Below are 19,919 nucleotides of genomic sequence, written 5' to 3' on the forward strand. Positions count from 1 at the left end.
TTCATTTCAGGGGACTGAATGCATATGCCAGTCTATTTGTAAACCATGCATCATTTTCCATTGTTTGAAAAAAAAAAAAAAAAAACTTCACATGAAATCCTGATAATACACACTCAGGTTTTGGTTGTGAATGTCACAAAATGTGAACAAGCTCCAGGGGTTGGGATACTTTTGTAAGACGCCATAATCCACAAATATAAGGGTTTTCTGGCTCAGTTGTGTAAACACGAGTCAATCCGTCATTTAAACAGAGGGGACTCGTAATATGGGCCCCCCTGCAGAGCTGGACGGGCGCCACGCTCCGTTTGTTTCCGAGCCTGTGTCAGTGTTTCCCTCTGGCTCTGCTCACAGCTATGTTTTGGATGTGCTTCCATAGCAGAGAGGGGTCCGACTCGTTGTGTCTTATCAGGGACTCCAGCCCCTCGGCCTGGTCGAGGCTCTGCCAGTAATCCTGCGGCCATATTTGCAACCATCTGCAGGGAGACATGCAAACAGATTAGCCTAATTTCAGAGGCCGGCTCAATTAGACAATAAAATGATTTCTCTCCCAATCGGGTTGACAGAGCAGGCAGTATTCCCACCTGGCACGGTCAGCGATTTAACCCCTACTCACCCGTCATCTGCAGGCAGGTCTTTGACGTCTCCGTACCCTGGGCCGGGCAGTGGGCAGCCCATGTGGGAGTTGCTGGCCATTTTACGCTGAGGAGGTTGGGTTTTTTGGGGGGCTTTCCTATATGCCCTCTCTGCAGCCAATCGGGCATTCTCCTGGTCACAAACATAACATTCAAATCCATTTAAGTAGTTCGGCTTGCTCATGTCGTTAACTCCCCACTCACGCGAGTCCAAGCCCTCCAGCAAGCGAGTGTTCGTAATCCTTCTGGGGTCCTTGAACTCTAAATATTTAACGTATTCATCGTCGTTCTCATCCAGACGCTTGAGAAAGCCAGCGAGAGCTTTGGGAGAGGGAAAGCTATCTATAATTACGACAGAGTGGTCGTTGGGCATCCAGTCAGCCACCACCGGGGAGCCTCGGTAGACGGGCACGCAGCCCTGATGGAGGGGCCGCCACAGCTTCTCCGTCATGTAATCTGGACACACGCCATTCTCCAGCGCCAGGTGGAACTTGTAGCGTGCGACGAAATTCATGAATCCAGGTTCCTCGCCAGTAGCGGTGGCCGTGTCCTCCAGGTGTTCCGGTAGGGGCCTGTTGTTCAAGCATTTCCCATAAGAGTCCACCTAAAGACATGAGAAGGAGGGAAGGAGGGAAGCAAGGGAGGAGAAGAAGCAGTCGGGATACATTTATCATGGCAGAATAGCAAACTTTTCCGAGCTCAGGCTCTATTTATGCAACTTGTGAAAAACGTACAGAAGAGGAGGATGGATGGATTTTACAGATTAGGCAAAGGAAGAAATAGAAATATTTTCCAAATGTACTCTTGTTTTTTTGTGTGTTTTTTTTCAGCCCTATCTAGAGCTTGAAACACTAATCAACTTCCCCACTTCTGGACTGCATAGGAACTCCTCCATTCAAAATAAATTACTCGACACAAGACAAATAAAATCATGAGACCGACCGTTGCTAATTGACTTTTAACATTCCACTTTAAACATGTTATTTAAATCATCTGACTTAACAGAAACCTTTTTTAGACAGAGTCCTACAAGAGGCAGAGGACATTCCTCACCCTCCAAGTCATTAAATGGTGAAATTTAAGCTCCTACCATCTGTGGAAGAGATTAACGAAGCCCAAATCAAGAACCACCAAAAACTGTTTTGTTAGTCAAGCCGTTATTCTGATCAGTTTTAAATGTGATTGGGTCAGATCTAGTCATTCAGTCTGTGTTATTGACATTTGTGCTGATATTTCAAAGATTTGTTTTTTACTGCTTTGCCAGTGTTGTTGTGCGACTGTGTCCGCGTTTTCATTTGTTTCCCCACCTTGCTGCATAGACGAATTCCCTCCTGAGCATGTTTTTGTTTTGTTTTTTGAAGCCAGCAGACACAGATTCATCTAACTGCAGAGAATATCAAGTCCGGACAATCTGAAACTGCAGGAGCAGTGAGGAAAAATCTGCCTGGCAACGTCAAAGAGAGTTGATGTGATTTCTGACTCAAAAGGTTGCGCTGACCTATAAACTGCTTCCAGATAACATAGTAAATCTTTCTGTTCCCAGACGGAGCATTAATGGTGCATTAAGGGCTAATGAAACCAAAACTAACTTCAGGTGCAGTTTAATAACAACTAAACAAAAACCCTTGAGGCTACTTAATAGAAACACATCACATCAACAGATATAGAACATTTGCAAATGCTTCCTGAGCATCTGCATGGCTCATCAATGTGCAATCAATCAATAGAAGACGGTGTCTGTATATTTTTGTCATCAATGTTGCTTAACAATGGTGTTATTCTCTCATATGTCTGAATTTACCCCCAAAATCTAAGTCATTATAATTAAAGCAGAAACAAAAGCTTCCTGCCAAGCAGTGTACCTCGATGTACTTCATGAGTTCGTGAACGTATCGGTCTCTGTCTGACGGCACGTCACAGTGAGACTGCATGTAAAGAACTGGAGCCAAGCCCTCCCTCCTGAGGCGGTTCTTCTCCTCCAGAGACACAGCCACAGGCTCCAGCAGGTACTCCAGCGAGGGCAGCCACTGCAGGGTCAGGGGGTAGTCTGACTCCCTGCGAAACGTGGCCGTGTAATTAAACAGCCGGATTCCAGGTCCGTGAGAGAGGATGTAGTTGTTCATTGGTGACTCCTCGTGGAAAAGTGCCCAGGTCTGGTGGCGCAGGCGAGGAAGTGGAGCCTCGTATGCCCTGAAGTCTGTCCCGTAAAAGATGATGGATGCTGTCCTCTTGTACAGCTGGACCTTTTCAAGGACAAGTCGAGATGAAACAGGGTAACAATAATCATTATAAATATACGCATATACACAGGGCCTTGCAGAAGTCTTATACCCCTGAACTTTTGATAATGTTTAAGATGCTAAAACTGCTAATTTCAATGTGATTTATTGATATTTTACGACCAGGAGCGTCAAACTCACTTTCATTTTAGCCATATCAAGATCACAAAAGTTCTTGAAAGGCCAGTTATAGCAGAATGTATTGGTAATATAATAATTATAAATAGCTTTCTTTATATTTTAAAATCACGTAATAAAAACATGTTTCACATTGATGTAATTAAGAGAAATTACCACTTTGAGAAAAGCGCTTTGATTTGATTGATAAAATAGTATTTCAGCACATAACTGTTATCTTGAAGGTCCTATTTATGAATCCCATTACAGCTTGTAGGACCATGTAAAAATTCTATGGTGGGAAAACACGTTGGACCACAATTCAATTTGACAAATTCAAATCGCCGGATCTGAATTGTCACAGTTGACCAAGACCAACAGAAAAAAGTTACAATTTTTAAAACAGAAGAAAATTCTGCATAATTTTCCAAGGTCTGTACAAACAGAAGTCTATAAATTGTCCCAGGCATTTTCATCCAGCTACCTCACACTGAAATTACAGCCGCAAATGTTTTGGGATACGTCTTCATTGAGTTTATATTTCGAGAGACTACGATCTCAAACTAAGTCAGATTGAATGGAGAGAGTCTGTGAGCATAAACTTTTACGGCTTTCTTTAATGACTGACTATCGTACAGCCATTCCTCTCATTTAATTAAGACAGCCATGTTTTGGTAGGTGTTCTGTGCTGCTGTACTCTTTTCCTCTCCAGGTCAGGGATTAAACACCTCCTGAGATATTGAAAGCTTTTGATACTGTTTTATAACCCATCTATGCTTTAAACGTCTCCCCAGCTTAATCCCTGACCTGCCTGCTTTTCATGATGCTGCCGTTCTCTAACAAAACCTCTGAGGCATTTAGACTGAGATTAAATGACACACAAATGTACTGTATTTACATAGAAGGTGACAACATCTAAAAGAAAATGGTGGGAGTGGATTTAAATTAAACAGATCAGAGCAAAGGGCGGGGGTAAACACATAGGTACGCCACACTTTTCAGATTTTATTAAAAAGGAAAAAGGGAGAAAAGCGTCAGTTTTGATCTACTCGTGTTAATCTATCACATACTTCTTATAAAATAATTTTAAGTTTAGTGTTCCAACGTGGCAACGAGTGATAAAGCAGGAGGAGTATTAATAGTAATGTAAAACACTGCATTTTCCTGCTATTAAAGCCCAAACTTCCAGGAAAAACTTTAGTTGTTGGTCTGTATTGTACCTTACGATTGCTCGTCACCAAGCAGGAGGACGTGGCGCAGTCGATGCGTTCAGTGTCACCGGGGAAATGTGGGAAAAGTCCCCCGCTCCACCACAGGAGAATGGGCAGCTCCCTTTTGCTGCGGCGGTCACTGTTCCCCGGTCCTCTGTAGGAGGCGACCGACGCAAACTCCATGTCCGATAAAGCGCTCTGTGGCTGAAAGGCTCCTCGGTCTGGCACATCCAATACGTCCAGGTGGAGCTGGTCTCCAGAGAGAGAGGCGAAGGAGACCCACACCCAGCAGAGGACAGCGAGGAGCCCCAGACCCACGCAGGGCAGCAGCCTCCTCCTACCTGCCATCTGCGGAACGGTTAAAACAAACAATAAAATATAGGTTCTCCTACCTCCATGTTAACTATATCATGATGTGTTAGGAACTTTGCAAAAACAAAGTAAACATCTATGGGACCAAACCTCCCATTTGTCCAGACATACCGAAGCAATAACGCCATTCTTACTTATGTCACTATAAAACACTCAAAATGCATACTAAATATGTAAGAAATAAAATATTTATTCGTATTAAGAGTGAAACATACCACTGATGAACGCTCCTAACGGTTTACTCGCCAACATCAGTAACAACAGACTCTTCCTCGTCGCTTCAAATGTTACCCTCCTCTGTCGCCACCTACAGCCAAGCAAAATCAAAGCAGCAGTAAACACAGAATCGGTCGAGTTTGTTGAGATTTTTTTTTTTTTTTTGCTGTTGTTGATAATCTCAACACTTTGCTATGTCCTTTCATGTCATGGTGAAATTTTGCAAATTAGGCAAATAGACTGATAAAATATGACTGAGTTCAGTTATTAACACAACACATAAAACGTCACAGTTACAAACAGTACAAGTTGCAAGTTATTTTGGGGCAAGTAGCTACTATTTGCCCCAAAATATTTTGAATTTAAAATACATATTAAAATAATGTCTATGTTCAATTAGACAAAGAAAAAAAATACTTTTAACAGCTTGCTGCTCAGATATAGTATTCCACATACATTAAATGTAACAACATAAACCCATTAAGCCAATCCACAACTTTCTTGCTATTAACTTGTTCCTATTAGTTGTTCCTAACCAATGTTTCAATGTGTCACCCATTTCAGACAATGCGAAATGGGTGACATTTCGCCACAGCAGAACATGCATTTATTTAATCTTTTAGATCTTTGAGTTCCTTTTATGAGATGTTAATTTATTTTCACTTGGAGACAAAGTCGTGTCAACTTTACTATCTGTATGTCTTTACTTCTCAGGTCTTCATTTGAACTTTAGCTAACATATAATTATTAAACGTATCTGTTTCAGTGTCATTAAGTCATGTATGGACGTGCCACCAAAGAGCCTTTATTTGTTTTGCAGGCAGTCATATTTTCTTTGGAATGCGGCCTCCCAAGCGTCTTTGTTCTACTGACATATTAGCGGGCTTGACTTGGTTTCAGTTGACTGACAAAAGTGCTGCAGAAAACAGTTTTTGACTTAGTCTGCACATGTATGCATAGGTTTCACTGAAACATTTCTGGTTAATTCTACTGGACAAGCATTTAGCTCACAGTCAGGTGTCTTCAGTGTTTATCGTTTAAAAGTCTATGCACAATATTTTAATTACAGCTTTATTTACTAGTTCCAAAGGTATGAAAAATTATTAAGAGAAGGTTTCTCAGAAAACACTTTGCAGTGTCAGGGCCATTTGCATCCAAAAGGCAGAAAGAACATTAGATCCAAGTCAGAATGTTAACACACCGAGGTTAATTCACAGAAAATCCATTTTATTTCATGGACTTGTCTAATAATATATACATTTAAAGTTGATAGACCCAAATGATTAACTTTATATTATATTATATTATATTATATTATATTATATTATATTATATTATATTATATTATATTATATTATATTATATTATATTATATTATATTATATTATATTATATTATATTATATTATATTATAAACAAAACACATTGCTTGAGAAAATAAATAAACTAATAAATAAACATTTTTCAGGTGCTTTTGCGGGCTCTAGGACCCAGATTCCTGAGGCTCTTTAACGCCACTGGGCACGTCACGACACGTCTGGGTTCAGATGCAGGGGAACCGGGCAGATCTCGCAGTGTTATTCATCATAAAAAATAAGGTAAGTGATAAATTGTTTGTGTGGTTGGCGCATTCATCTAGGGAAACGAATCGTAGAAGGGGTACATTTTATTTGTGTTCAGCATGAAGTTTTTTTCTTCTTCTTCCACATAGTTGTAAGTTGGTTACACAGTGAGGCTAACGGTTAGCTTGACCAGCAGCAGAATGTCAACAAGCTGTCAGACTAGCCGCTTAGCTTCTGAACCGCTACCCTTCGTTTCATTGTCAAGAGGTTGAGTGGGATTTTAGTGTCAGCTGCTCGTTTCGGTTCCTTATTAACTTCTGCTTTCTGAACAAGTTAGTTCAAGAAGAGCTGTTTTTTTTGTTGTTGTCACTCAAAGCGGACAAGCTTGAACATGTCAAACTTGGTGTTTGTTTTGAGGTTGCAAAGCACGCAACCTCAGATTCTCGTTTCTATTGATGTGGTGCAGGTGTTTGTTTTTTTCCCTCTCCAACACGGTGTTTTTATATTCACTGTTCATTCTATGATGTTTATGCGTAAAGTAATGAAAAACTAGGCTGGGGACATCTCGGTGCCTCACCCCTGTCGCGTTGCTTGTGAAACTGGTTAACCATTACACATCTGTCATATTGGTTTCATTCCCCAGACAGTTTCATGCAGGTGTGCTTAGTCTCAAACCCAAGGTCTAGAAGCCCTAAAGTTTTCTTTCAGTATTCTTTTTATATTATTACTACGGAAGAGGATTAGGGCCACCGAAAAAAAAAGAAGTCAGAATTCTTTTTTTTTTTTCCAGTGGCCAAAATCCTCTTCCGTATATTACAGCTATAATATATATATATATATATATATATATATATATATATATATATATATATATATATATATATATATATATATATATATATAAAACTGAATCTGAGTATAAAAATTCAAAAGCAGACCACAAATCCTAACACATTTTATGTATAAAGCGCTTTCCCAGGATGATAAAAATAAGTCCTTATTACGTTTGAACCATTTACTATGTATTTACTTGATATTAAGCATGTTGTGAATGTCAACTGGGATGAGCATAATTTGGAAATAATAAAAAATAAGATTAACTTTAGTCATGAGTGCAAAGGAAATATCATTTTCCTTTAAACCATTTAAAATGTAATTGCTGCGACTGTTAGATTTTCATGCAAATTAAAATAACTATTTTATTTTGTTGCTGTGTGTCATAATAGAGGTGACAATTTACTCTTGAGGAAGGTTGTACCTATCTAGCTTATTCACAAGATAAGGAAATACTTAATGAATCCGATGGCAGCACTGGTACTACTGCTTTCCATTCACACGGAAACTCCAGGCGTTTGAGGATCTGAGCACATGAAAGCATGACGTCTACTTAGCTGTAATATGATCCATGCACTTTAGCTATGCGTGCGTATTTAATGATTTGTAAGGATGGTAAGGTTTTATAATGCACATTTGCTGGCATCTTCAATTACACAAAATTCTGTTATTTGTGACGGTGTAGGGCTTTTTGTAGCTCCTCAATTATTATCCAGGACTAATTTGAATGTATTCCTTGATTGTTTCTTGCTTCTTGGGTTTTTTTTTTTTACTCTCTTGGTTAAGTTGACACTGATCTTCCACCCATTGCAGTGGCCTGAAACCCACCAGAGAGGCCTACCTGGGTGGGGGAAACACGATGAGTAGGAACAACGTGCTTCTGAAAGTGATCCTGCTGGGAGATGGTGGAGTCGGGAAGTCCTCTTTGATGAACCGCTACGTCACAGACCGCTTTGACTCGCAGTCATTTCACACCATTGGCGTAGAGTTCCTCAACCGAGACTTGGAGGTGGACGGGCGCCCGGTCACCCTTCAGATCTGGGACACGGCAGGTCAGGAGCGCTTCAAGTCACTCCGCACCCCGTTCTACCGGGGCGCAGACTGCTGCCTGCTCACGTTCGCTGTCAACGACTTGCAGAGCTTCCTAAACCTCAGCTGCTGGAAGAAGGAGTTTATGTTCTACTCTGACATTAAAGAGCCGGAGAGCTTCCCTTTTGTGGTGCTGGGCAACAAGGTCGACATGGAGCAGAGGGAGGTCGGGGAGGACGAAGCACGGGCCTGGTGTGAGGAGAACGGCTGCTGCCCTTACTTTGAGACCAGCGCTAAAGACGACACTAATGTCACAGCTGCGTTCGAAGCAGCTGTCCGGGTGGTTCTAGCTGCTGAGGACCAGATCGGTCATGCACTACTCGGCAGCACTATTGATCTTCATGGCAACCGTAAAACCTCTCGTGGCTCCTGCTGCTGATAGTAGCAGGGGGTACTAAGCTTTTCTCCCTGAAACTTGCCTGTTTGTTCTTACAACAGGTGTACTGTAGGCTTAAGGTACGGCATCCAGTAAGGATTCTATGCAGGAGATGCAGCTTGTGTGAGGAAGCTGGTGTCAGGGATTTCAGCTGCTCTCTTGTGAGCCGAATTGTTGCTCTTATGAAGGCACAGGCATTCTGTGACAGGCGCGTTCGCCTTTTCTGCTTTCAGTGCTATCTCACAAGATATTACATCCTTCTCTGTTTATATGCGAGGGTAGTATCAAATAATGGAATGAAGCATTGTCTTTTATCTCGTATATTGGAAGACAAAAGTCTTGTCAGTTTTCTCATAAATACACAAACATATGGAGTTGCGATGTTTTCTGATCTCAAAGTGATTAGGCGTGGGTTATTGGTATGAAGATAAAAATGAAAGTAATGATTCCAATAACCATGAAAACCCTCCATCGCAACACTCATGTGGTTTAAAATGATTTTTAAGGAGATGCAAGAGAAAGTCCTGGAGTTTTCTCTGCCTGCATTGGCCATACAGTAAGGCAGAGTTGCCCCTCCTCCACGTGTTTTGGCCAGCTGACTGAAAGTAGACCAATTTAGTAGTTTGAAAATATTTCCAGCTGACCGTCACCTTTATTAAAGTGGTTCTGTTTTACAATGATTGTTTTAAGAATTATCTGATAAGATGGGTAAAGAGCCATTACGTCATGTTATTCATTTTAGTTTGCATAAGCAAACTATGAAAATCTCAAGCTACGTAGAGTCCCTTGACTACCTGAACTGCTTGTATTGACTAGGTTTGTGCCAGTATGAAGGCATATCAAGATTTTTAAAAAGTTCTATCTTTAAAATTAATATCTTTGGTCATGCCATTTCTAAAGTCTAAAGTTCTTATACTATGATAAAGCGACAATGTTGCTAGAATTTTCGTTGACTTTACGCAACGAAGCCCTGCCCCTCCTCCATGTATAAAGATGTGCACTGCTGGTCAGCTTGCTCAAAGAAATTAGGCTTTATTTTTTCATACTCGAAGAAAGGACCAATCTGGCCTAAAGAGACGGTCAAGGTGTCGAAAAGAAGGCCATCCTTCGCCGTTGGTTGGGTGTTTTAATGCTGCATTTGGAAGCTAGAAGCTTACTAGTGAAGTGTTGTAACTAAAATATGCAACACATGATCAAATCTTTGTGTGAACAGAGGCAAGCTGTTATTTTCACTGGAGACTACAGACAAAATTTCATATCAGCCCATGCCTAATGGTGATATACTAAAAAGTATTAACTATAGTACTAGTTACAGTACTCTAATGTTGAGTTAGAATCAAAAGTATGCGCTACACACAGACCGTTTGAGTATGGTTCTACAGTTTACACAAATGCTGACTGAGCTTCAATTTGTGGTACGATAAACTACAAACGTTAGTACTCTTAAAAAAAAAAAAAGGCTATAAGGTGCATTCATTAGAAAGGGAATGTTGATCATCAGGTTTGCGGTTTTGCCAGTGAGCATTAGTTGCACGGCAGTCTTTTGTTTGCCTCTGCACTACGTGGAGGCTGGGTGTAATTGAGAATTTATGTCTCGGTTATATCCGCTAGTTTTTCTTTTTTTGTTTTTTTTTTCCATGCGACAGTTTACCAGGCAACGAATGCTTGTTGAACAAAATAATTAAAACGTCGTTCTGCCTCTGGTATTTTTCTTTTTTATTTCTATCCAATAGTTACATTGGGCTTCAGTGTTTGGTCAGGGACAGTTGAAGAAACTTTTCCTTGCTAGGTAGAAGAGCTCTAATTATAAGTGGCCTCTCTGTAATCCTGCGTCGGCCTCAACATTCCAGTCTTCTAACTTTGCTCGCCTGAGGGTCTCCGGAGCATTACTGATAAATGATGTACTTCTCATTACTTCCAGTGTGTATATTCTACATCACCTCTTCATTCTTACAGCATTTGGCAAAAAACATGCAAAGTACTTGGAAAAGTTGTTTACATCCGTCACTGCATTCACAGACTTGGACACTGGCCACAGGTACATTTCACTTTGTTTTTATTAGTGGTGGCCAGAAGGCTCTGTTTTTTCATGCGTGGTATTGGACGATGTTACAGCCAATAGTAATTTAATAGTCATTATGTATGCGTAGTATTTTTCTTAAATTTTTTTTTTAGGTAAAATGTATTGTTATCATTTTAAGTAGAAAAAGATCATTATGTTGCATTTTGTTTGTCAGTCTCAGCCTGAGATGCATTGTTTACCTCCCAAGATCAAAAGTTGAAACACTTGTCGTTTTGAACTAATGGTAATTGCAAGAATTCACTGTGAAAGTGAAGTGAGTAAGGTACTGTTACATTAATCAAGCTTATACATAAGCGGACAATGTGGAGTGTGTTGGGTCATTTCACCTCTGATACTTTGTACTACTGTAGTTTTTCATTTTTTAATACATGGACGTCTCTGATATGAAAAAGAGAAGTCTGCTACATGACCTAAAGCCCCCGCCTCCATTCATATCCGTCCTGTAGATGTCCCTTACTTACATTGACAACCACCTTCCAGTAGGCATGCTGTAAGGAAATGTGGCTTTGAGACTAAAATCTACCCACAACCTGTTCAGTTATTTTAATTTGATCAGATTTCTCTTGTGTTTTGTAAATTACGCAACAGGCTTACAAAATGAGATCAGCACTACAACCAGAGTAAATGGTTCATATTGAAATATAGAGGATTTAAACATTTTTTGCAATTACCTCCATCTTCTACCAATAGAAATGACATGGGACGACATGGGGAAAGTTTAAAAATGCAACTCTTTGGTGCAAATTAACAAAGGGGTTAGATGACCCAGGGTTGCATTGTTTTACAAAAACTGTGAGTTAAAGACGTAATTTAAAGACTACACCAACTCTTCAAACGAGGGCTAATAGCTGTGAGTTATTTTTGTGATTTAACTTCATCTGTTTTCTTACACTGCTGTTTGAGTTTAATCCCGTTTGCATAAAAAAGTCTGTCATGTTTTTTTTAAAACCTGAAATCAGCCTTGTTAGTAAAATCAGTGTTAGCTAAGAGCATACAATTTCCTATGTTCTGATAAATTTTCTCATGTTTCTGTGGTATTTATGAATGTAATTTTTTTTTATTATTTTACATTTTTAAAATGTAGAATATTGTTTTACTGCCTGTGCTCAACTCATGAGTGCAGCTCTATCTGTGCAGAACAATAGTTTCATTTTGATTATGTGCTGATCTGAGACAGCTGCCCTTCCTCTACTTTGCACTAGTAATAGTAACACTGAAGAATTGATCTCCAGTGCTTGGCTTCAAATAAAGTGTGCATCATACCAGATGGTGATTCTGACTACTCATTTCCTTCTTTTTCTTTCTGAAACAAGAATGAATATATTTATTACTCTCTTATTTGAGTTTCATTGCATCACCCAGTGTGTTCTACACAACCAAAAAACTAGTGTGGTCCTTGGAAACGGTCAACTGTGTTCTCCATTAAAATGGAGATCAAACATGCATTGCATATTTATTTTCCCTTCAGTTAAAGGACATTAAGCATGCACTGCACAATGAAATCAGATCTGGGCACAGACAAATCCAATCAGCTTTTCAAAACCATAGACTTTATCACGTAAATTTGATAATGAAAATCAACTAGAAGCACCAAATACAAAGATTATGCCCAGAGTAACAAAAATTAAAACACCTTACTTATATTCCAGTTTACAATTTAAGTTCGAGTGAATAGCGTCTTGTATCCTAGACAAAACAAAGCAATTCAATCTATTGCAACTAATATTAAACTGAAACAATACAAGTCACTATCCGATTCATTGTGACGGCTGTAATGAGCAGCTCTTTCAGCAGATCTTCAACGCCGTCAGGAGATGTCAAACGCGTCAGCAGAGTAAGGAGAGCACAGTGTCCCCCCTCTGTCCCTCTGCATCCTTCTATAAAGGTCATAGCCCCTTCTCTCCTCTGTGGCCCTGTGCTTCAGCGTCTTCACATACACTTGGTACACAGCCAAGTGAAGGCAACAGTGCACCTGTGGACACAACGAGGAAGTACAAAACATTTGTACAAAACACCCTGACCCCTGATTCTGGCCAGGAGCCAGGGATGGAGAACAAGTAAAACAGGCACTGTGACTCCACAGACTCAAAATGAAAATTGTTAAAGGCAGTGTGCGCAATTGTTCCATTTATTTTCAAACAGTACGTTACCAACACGCAGAAAGGGAAAGAAAAATATATCTATCAGCCAGCTTAACATCCTACAAATAAAACTCAGCTAAGGAAGGTTTCATCAATAAAAATAACCTGTAGAAAGATTTTTTTTTTTTTTTTGTGTCAGTCACAAACCACATACAATCATCACTCATTAATGCTTTCAATCTAGGCTGTTAATGATTCATATGAATCTTTGTTAGGATGGATTGATGATGCAGTATAAGACTTTGTATTTAAAAAAGGAACTGGATACAATGGAAGAATTTAATGTAGATTTTCTTCTAATTCATTAATGCTTAAATTAAAGTATACAAGCTTATATATATATATATATATATATATATATACACTAATATTTAGACAAATTTGCTTAAGAAACCAATTTTTTTCCATTTCAGTTTTATTTGTATAGTGCCAATTCACAATCTTCCTTAAGGCCTTTAATAAAAAAGTAAATTCAGTCCAATCAGAAATTTAAACTCCCGTATCATTGACAAGGTATTGCATATTTTCTATTGACTGTTCTTCTTTAGTGGAGTGGTACAGGCAATTTAAGGCTTCCTCTCAAAAGCCTACGTCTTAAACATCCTAAAGGGTCGAGTTTCAGATCTTTCAATGAAGAAAGACACATGAGTATTCTGCATAGTCATTCCACCCTGGAAGGAAAACAGTTCAAATAACAGAAAACCGAAGTTTTAACATGCTGCTGATGAGTGCATGTAGACATCTGACCACACTGTAAATGCATTAGTAAATTCAGCTACAATTAGTTAAATTGTGTTATACAATAACTACAACATAATCCCTAACGAATTAAGCAAAGCGGTTTCTTTGCCATAAAATTACCTCAGTAACATAAAAAAAAAGCAGAAACACCTTTTTTTTAAAAAACAAAAATAAAAAATCGGATAGAGGTTACTTTATAATTCAGCACCTACAGCTTTTGTCATCTCACAGTGAGAAACATTTACCGACCTCATTAGATCTAACAAATACCGAATCTATAATTCCATCACTCTGAATCCACCGTTTTCCATTGTGTGAGGCGAGCCTGCAGCACGGTATGGATGTGTTCCATATGCGGTTGCAGTGGAGCTGCATTGAGGCTTTGCAGAGGTCTAGCCCTCTCTTTGTCCAGAGAGCAGTCTCCTTTGACACGTAATACAACCCCTCTGGCAGAGACTCGCGTTGCAGGTGGCCCCCAAAAGAGACTTCTTATTGGCTAGATTTTCAAATTGGCACAACTCCATTGTTGCTGCTTTTTCTCTGGCCCGTGAGAAAAGTCCTGAGGTCAGCATGAGACTGCAAATGCATGTTTGTCTGCCCCCATAGCAACCAGATGTGAAGCATGGTGGCCATAGTAACTTTTAATCCCTTGTTCTACTCAGCAGCTGTATGCTGCTATGTGCTTGTCCTATAGTCTATGTTTTAGTTCATTAGTACTGCGTTATGTTTCGACTGCAATTGGTTGTATAAATGAACACTGAAATGATCTGACAAGAAAAATCATATTTACTGCAAGTCATAGCAGCATTTAAAACAGATGAAACAAAAACAGTCTTATAAAAAGTAGGGGGGGAAAAAAAGTGTTTCATAAAGTCCATGATCGTAGGTAGTTCTGTGCAGGTGAAGTGAAAGGACAGAGATGTTGAAGTCCCCTTGTAGATGGCAGAGTGGACAGGAAGCCGGGTGCCTAACACCTTGGACCTATGCCCTTTCTCCCAAGATAGCGCAGAACCGCAAAGTTATAGGTGCTTGACACGGTATAGGTCAGCTACAAAGAGACAAGGAAAAAGGAGGAGATGAAAAGACCCACAAAATCCTGGATATCTACAAACATAAAAACAAAACATGACGATGCTAATAGTTTTAGCTTGATATAACAGCTTCTGTAATGGAGCATGAAAGTATAATGGCTGCATGGCTGGCTGGAACGCCACCAGACATTACAGCATTATTATGTTGCCTGTGTCAGCTGACAAAGAGGAACAGAGAGCAATAGTACAAGAGTCATCAGTCATGGAGGCCTGAAATGCCTCACCGCCTACACTTTGACCGGCACTATGTCACATGAGCAACAAAATGGTCGTTGTACCCCGAACCGGCCCTTAGCTTCCACACTCACCAGAGCCAAGAGGGTGATGCCCGCACCAGCGAAGGCAGCAACATACAGGTTATAGGTCATCTGATACTGATGGGAGAAGATCAGAATGATTATTTGCACTTCCTGTCAGGCCAGTGACATAAATGCACCAGAGCGTTAGTTCTTACCTCTCTGGTTTTGCAAATATTGGACAGGGTCATACCGCAAGCTTTTCCTGGTACTGCATTCCATGGCAAGAGCCCTGAGGGGGAAAAATAACTCACTTTAGCTCTAATCTAATTTCAGGAATACAAGCTTAACTTTTAATGCGTTATTGTACTGTTCTCATTGTCAAATAAACTTTATAATCTCATAACCTTTATGAAAATAACATTTTGACAAACAGCTAGATATTATTTTATTTATTTCTTTTAGCTCTAGACTAGTGCACAGTTGATGAGACAGGACCCTCAAGACAAACCAGGAGGGACAGATGATAAAAAAAATAAAAAAAAAAATAAGATATGGCAAAGACAATCAGTGCTGTTTTTTATCATAACAAAGCCACAAACTACTCAGTGGAGCATTGTGTTGCAAATGTGTTTTTAGCTAGGGATCTAAAACAATGAAAGTGTTGGCTTGTGAGCACTTTAGAGAGCCATTTAGGATCCCTAGAGCATGAATAAATGTTTGCACATAATTTTTGCATCTCAGTTGCTAAATAAGATTCCTTGGAAATGCTGCACAAACAAATGTAGCATACATAATACTGTAGACTCTCACCATGTCATCATCAAAAATCTTTATGACTTTGGTTATTTGCAAGGCAACCACAAAAAAAAAGAAAAAAAAAAGGGTAGGCTGATGTTATTTAGCACAAACAATGAGAAGAGTTGGTCAAGCACATCTTCAGAAATGTGTCAAAACAAAACTGCAGGGAACAAAATTTCCAGAGATAACAAAAACTGAAGCCATCAACATGGATTCAGAAACAAGTGTTTGTGGTCAATTATGCTGATTTATACACATATGATTGAAGTGCTAATTTGCATCTGGGAATGATATCAAACAGAATTTAACTCGGCTCCAGTTCCAAGCCAAAAACCATGGATACTTGCAAACAAGCTCTGTGAATAGGCTAGCTACTATTAGCAATACAAGATAGTGGCTAATGAAGAAACAGAGCAGTAGTATTTTTCAGCGTTTTGTATTTCTAAACAGTCCAACAATGTCTTCATTAATGTACAGAGTATCTTAGATATAGTCCAGTTATGGCAGACATAGGACTACTGAATTTTGAGATTGGGGATGAGAAACCTGGAAATTTTACACCCTGAATCTCAGCTTTATGCAAGTTCTGCATCTTTTCTTGCTTAGAAATTTTGACTTCTGAAATTAAAAGCAATGGCAAAGGATATTCCCCCCCATCACATTTGTTTTTAATCATAAAAACCTCTAACCCTGTCATGTTATTGAAAAAACTAATCTACTGGTGTGCTTCAAAATATGACTATACATTACTAATATATCAGTATTTAAAAGGATCATGCTCTCAGACAATGGCCAATAAGAGCCTGATCGAATGCTGGCTTGCACAGGGCCCGGTTCACTGGTATTTGCATTTGGAGGTTGGTGAGAGACAGAATAATGAAAATAAATAAATAAATCTATAAATTCAGTTTCAGTAAAAATTCCCAAAATATTCAGATGGTACCGTATTGCCTTGCATCAACGCAGAGCTGGTTTATACTCGCTGGGGTCTCAGTCAGAACATCAATGGTGCTGCAAGTAGCATCCATGTTGTAGAAGAAGTAGACTGGCAAGGCGGAGAAGGCAAACACCAGCAGCCACAGCACAGCAAGAAGATACGTCATCACTATGAACTGTAGAGGGACATCATACATTAAGAAGTAGTTCACAAAATAATGTGTAATGGTTATTTAGAGTCTGCTAAAATATTGCCATGAACCTAAAGATTTTTAACACCCACACTAGGTCATTTGTGTATTCCTAACCAATCTCCCCGTTCCCTTTTACTAGTCCCACTTACCGAGGAGCTGAGGCAGCGCCCACACATGGTGCTCCTGAACTCTCCAAAGGTTTGCTTGGCAGCGCTTGTGGTGTAGAAGCCCTCAGCCAGGAGAGCAATGCAGTAGAGGAAGAAAAAGGAGGCCAAACCATAGATGACATACTGGAAATACTGAATACTGAAAGAACAAGGACAGCCAATGAGAAGGACTGTGTAAAATCTATACAGCAAAAACTAGAGAATTTATCTTATGGGAACTAGCTTACATATAGGCTAGAGTGATGTAGTCCAGAAGGTTCCGGGCAAAATACGTTTCGATGAGTCTCTCCGTTTCAGTGAGCGCCTGGTGACCACAACCGCAGAAAAGGGCAATGCCAGAGAAGCAGAGCAGGGTGGCGACAAGGGAGCAATATGGCACCCCGCCCAAGCAGCGCATGCAGCAGTCATAGCAACCTATTAGTTAAGAATACAAGCCCATTTAATCAGTATACGTTTACAGCTTTTTAAGAGACTGTTTTTAAAACAGCAACAAAGAAAAAACAAACAAACAAACAAAGTGAACAAAACTGGGCTGGGAGTAAAATGATTAGAGATGGACGTCACGCAATCACAGTTCTGTTTGCTACCTTGTTAGGTACCTTCCTTCAGTCTTATTAACTACAGTTGTTGTTTACCAAACTAAAGTTGGCGAGCAACAAACAGCATACCTGATAAACCATTGAGTGAAAGCCACGATGCAAAAGTCCTCTGTGCCATCTACTGACTTCCACAACTTATGAATTATTTTTTTGGCAATATTTATATAGTCTGAAGAAAACTAATACCCCAAACTGTCCATTAGCTGCTGGTGTCCACATTGTAATATAAAATATTTACAGAGAAAGATGATTTTAAATCAAAAGTATTACCTCACAACCGTAGAACTCCACAAACTTAAAAACAACTTAACTATCCTAAAAATATTGCTAAAATCTAATCTTTTAACGGATGAATATGGTTTAATATATTTGGTTTTAAATAAGGATTATATTATAAATTTTATTTTTAAATTTTTTGAGTAAATCCTTACGGTATTGTGACATTGCTCACTTAAGGTTTTGGTGTAGTGGGAATCTCATACCAGCTCGTGTCGCATGACAAACGATATTCCAAATACCAATGGTTACTTTAGTGAACATTTGTACACACTTTGACTTCGATTAAGTTGCAGCATAAGTTCAGTAACAGCGAGTGTGGCATCCCCTTATGTGCCACTCAGATGGCAGCCAAGGGCCAAAGATACAAGGGGAATCCATCTGCTTGGACCCCACCACACACCCTGACTCCATTCACAACCCTGCAATGAAGAGTGTGAGAAAAGGAGGAGAACAAGGGACTGGAGACACAGCAAGGCAGGGATGGAGAGAGGCTGCTTTTGTGACTGCAGAGACAACAGTCTTTGTCCCACAGCATTGTGGGGGCACAAGGGCCACCAATGTCAAGCAAACAAAGGCCAGAGGCACCTCTTTGCTTTAAACACACACATCCACACACGCAGACTTCCTTCTGAGAAAACACAGAAAGGTTGGGGGCTGGGAGGAAATGATAGAAACAGGGGTGTTGCCAGGGCTGGAGGAGGATGGAAATCTGAATAAACAATGCAAGTTGTGTGCATGTGTGGCTTTGCACACAGATGGGCACAATGGGAGCAGGCAGACTGTGGTTGGTACCATTACAGTAAACACAGATGGAAGAAGGGGCAAAGAGAGAGCTCTTTAATTGAAGATATTTACACTGGCTTTGCTCCCTCAAAGCAGCCCTGCCATCTCAAGCATGAAATAAATCTCATAATATCAGCGGCGCATCAAGATGTGCGATAGGGTTATCATCTCTAAAGTCCCACGTAAAAAGACGCAATAACTTCAAACTTCCCTGCAGTCCCTCCACCCACGTGCGTTCACATGCAATCAAACTGAGATTTGATTTAAAGTAAAACTGAGGAGCAGGCAGGAAGAGTCCTCAGACTTGGAGGTTTCTACCCATGTCATTGAAGAAGCGTTCAGCATTTTTCGTTCGATAATGTAAAGCTGTGGCGAGTTCTCGCTGATGATGTGCGTTGCCCTCGAAAGTAGATGCGATCAATCTCTCAAAGCAGTTCTGTCCTGCCATCTCAAGCATGAAATAAATCTCATAATATCAGCGGCGCATCAGGCTGCGATAGCTGCCCTCCAAACTGACAGAAGGGTAATAACTTCGCGCTCAATATGTGACCCTCTCACATGGGCAGGTTCGATCACCGTAAATCATTTGACGATTTTGACGATTTGGAAGGTCGCAGTAAAACATGGATTGCTACGGAATGGTCCGCAAACACTGCCGACATTTCTTACCCATGTCTTGAAGGAAGCGTTCAGGACTTACTAAGGCATCAGGCTGGTCACATATTGACGCGACGTCTCTCTCGCCCTCGGCCCCCGTATATCAATCTCAATATATGACGAGTTGGGAGTGAGACTGGGTTGCACTACCCCAAACAATGGACAGAGCCAACGATGACTGCAATGCAATCTTAAAGAAACAATGTCGCTTTTCAATGAACTTAAGGGCGAGGGATAATGAAGAGGTCAGGGCTCTTATACTTGCAGATATCAAGTAAGGTCATTGTTGATGCTGATTTGCATGTGCGGAGCAACGCGCATCTTATGCAAATCCCGAAGTGGGCGGGGGTTTTGTTCCCAAGGAAGATATTTTATTCCCCACACAATTAGTCATCAAAATTCAGGGGATTATTACAAAATGCTGGCCAAGATCATTTACAATACTGCGACTTTCAAAGACAAAGTTTTATGAAGTTAAGCCGATTATTCTTGGACCTTTTGTACCATATTTTTTCTTTCCACT

The 19,919-nt window shown here is 40.1% G+C and overlaps 3 protein-coding genes across 4 annotated transcripts; 1 reads left to right on the plus strand and 2 right to left on the minus strand.

Moving 5' to 3' along the window:
• Positions 1-73: 73 nt before the first annotated feature.
• fut11 (fucosyltransferase 11 (alpha (1,3) fucosyltransferase)) lies at positions 74-4,918 on the minus strand. Its single transcript, XM_044127098.1, has 5 exons — positions 4,827-4,918; positions 4,249-4,587; positions 2,495-2,875; positions 614-1,236; positions 74-473 (listed from the first exon to the last, which is right to left on the minus strand). The coding sequence occupies exons 2-5, from the start codon at positions 4,585-4,587 to the stop codon at positions 323-325; spliced, it is 1,494 nt and encodes a 497-aa protein (XP_043983033.1). The 5' UTR covers positions 4,827-4,918; the 3' UTR covers positions 74-322.
• A 1,427-nt stretch (positions 4,919-6,345) lies between these two features.
• rab9b (RAB9B, member RAS oncogene family) lies at positions 6,346-12,050 on the plus strand. The gene is made up of 2 exons (XM_044127104.1): positions 6,346-6,425; positions 8,037-12,050. Exon 2 carries the CDS (start codon positions 8,083-8,085, stop codon positions 8,689-8,691), a length of 609 nt encoding a protein of 202 aa, XP_043983039.1. The 5' UTR covers positions 6,346-6,425; positions 8,037-8,082; the 3' UTR covers positions 8,692-12,050.
• A 160-nt stretch (positions 12,051-12,210) lies between these two features.
• LOC122837037 (myelin proteolipid protein-like) lies at positions 12,211-19,690 on the minus strand. 2 transcript variants are annotated; one of them, XM_044127102.1, is made up of 7 exons: positions 19,409-19,690; positions 17,306-17,492; positions 17,061-17,217; positions 16,725-16,893; positions 15,199-15,272; positions 15,053-15,118; positions 12,211-12,743 (listed from the first exon to the last, which is right to left on the minus strand). In XM_044127102.1, exons 1-7 carry the CDS (start codon positions 19,410-19,412, stop codon positions 12,579-12,581), a joined length of 822 nt encoding a protein of 273 aa, XP_043983037.1. In that variant the 5' UTR covers positions 19,413-19,690; the 3' UTR covers positions 12,211-12,578. The 2 variants fall into 2 exon arrangements, with proteins under 2 accessions (XP_043983037.1, XP_043983038.1); XM_044127103.1 differs by lacking the exon at positions 12,211-12,743 and adding an exon at positions 12,888-14,701 and having other exon boundaries at positions 19,409-19,689.
• Between the last annotated feature and the right edge of the window lie 229 nt (positions 19,691-19,919).

Source organism: Gambusia affinis, linkage group LG09 (genome assembly GCF_019740435.1).
Source record: "Gambusia affinis linkage group LG09, SWU_Gaff_1.0, whole genome shotgun sequence".
In the NCBI taxonomy this organism is placed as follows: domain Eukaryota; kingdom Metazoa; phylum Chordata; class Actinopteri; order Cyprinodontiformes; family Poeciliidae; genus Gambusia; species Gambusia affinis.

Excerpts from the sequence above, each read along its gene's own strand:
- fut11 (XM_044127098.1), bottom strand. The coding sequence starts at position 4,587 with ATGGCAGGTAGGAGGAGGCTGCTGCCCTGCGTGGGTCTGGGGCTCCTC. Across the intron at positions 2,876-4,248 it reads TGGTGACGAGCAATCGTAAG|GTCCAGCTGTACAAGAGGAC; the intron begins GTACAATACAGA and ends GTCCTTGAAAAG. Across the intron at positions 474-613 it reads GACCTGCCTGCAGATGACGG|ATGGTTGCAAATATGGCCGC; the intron begins GTGAGTAGGGGT and ends GTCTCCCTGCAG.
- rab9b (XM_044127104.1), top strand. The coding sequence starts at position 8,083 with ATGAGTAGGAACAACGTGCTTCTGAAAGTGATCCTGCTGGGAGATGGT.
- LOC122837037 (XM_044127102.1), bottom strand. Across the intron at positions 17,218-17,305 it reads TACATCACTCTAGCCTATAT|TATTCAGTATTTCCAGTATG; the intron begins GTAAGCTAGTTC and ends TTGTTCTTTCAG. Across the intron at positions 16,894-17,060 it reads GGCGCTGCCTCAGCTCCTCG|TTCATAGTGATGACGTATCT; the intron begins GTAAGTGGGACT and ends GTCCCTCTACAG.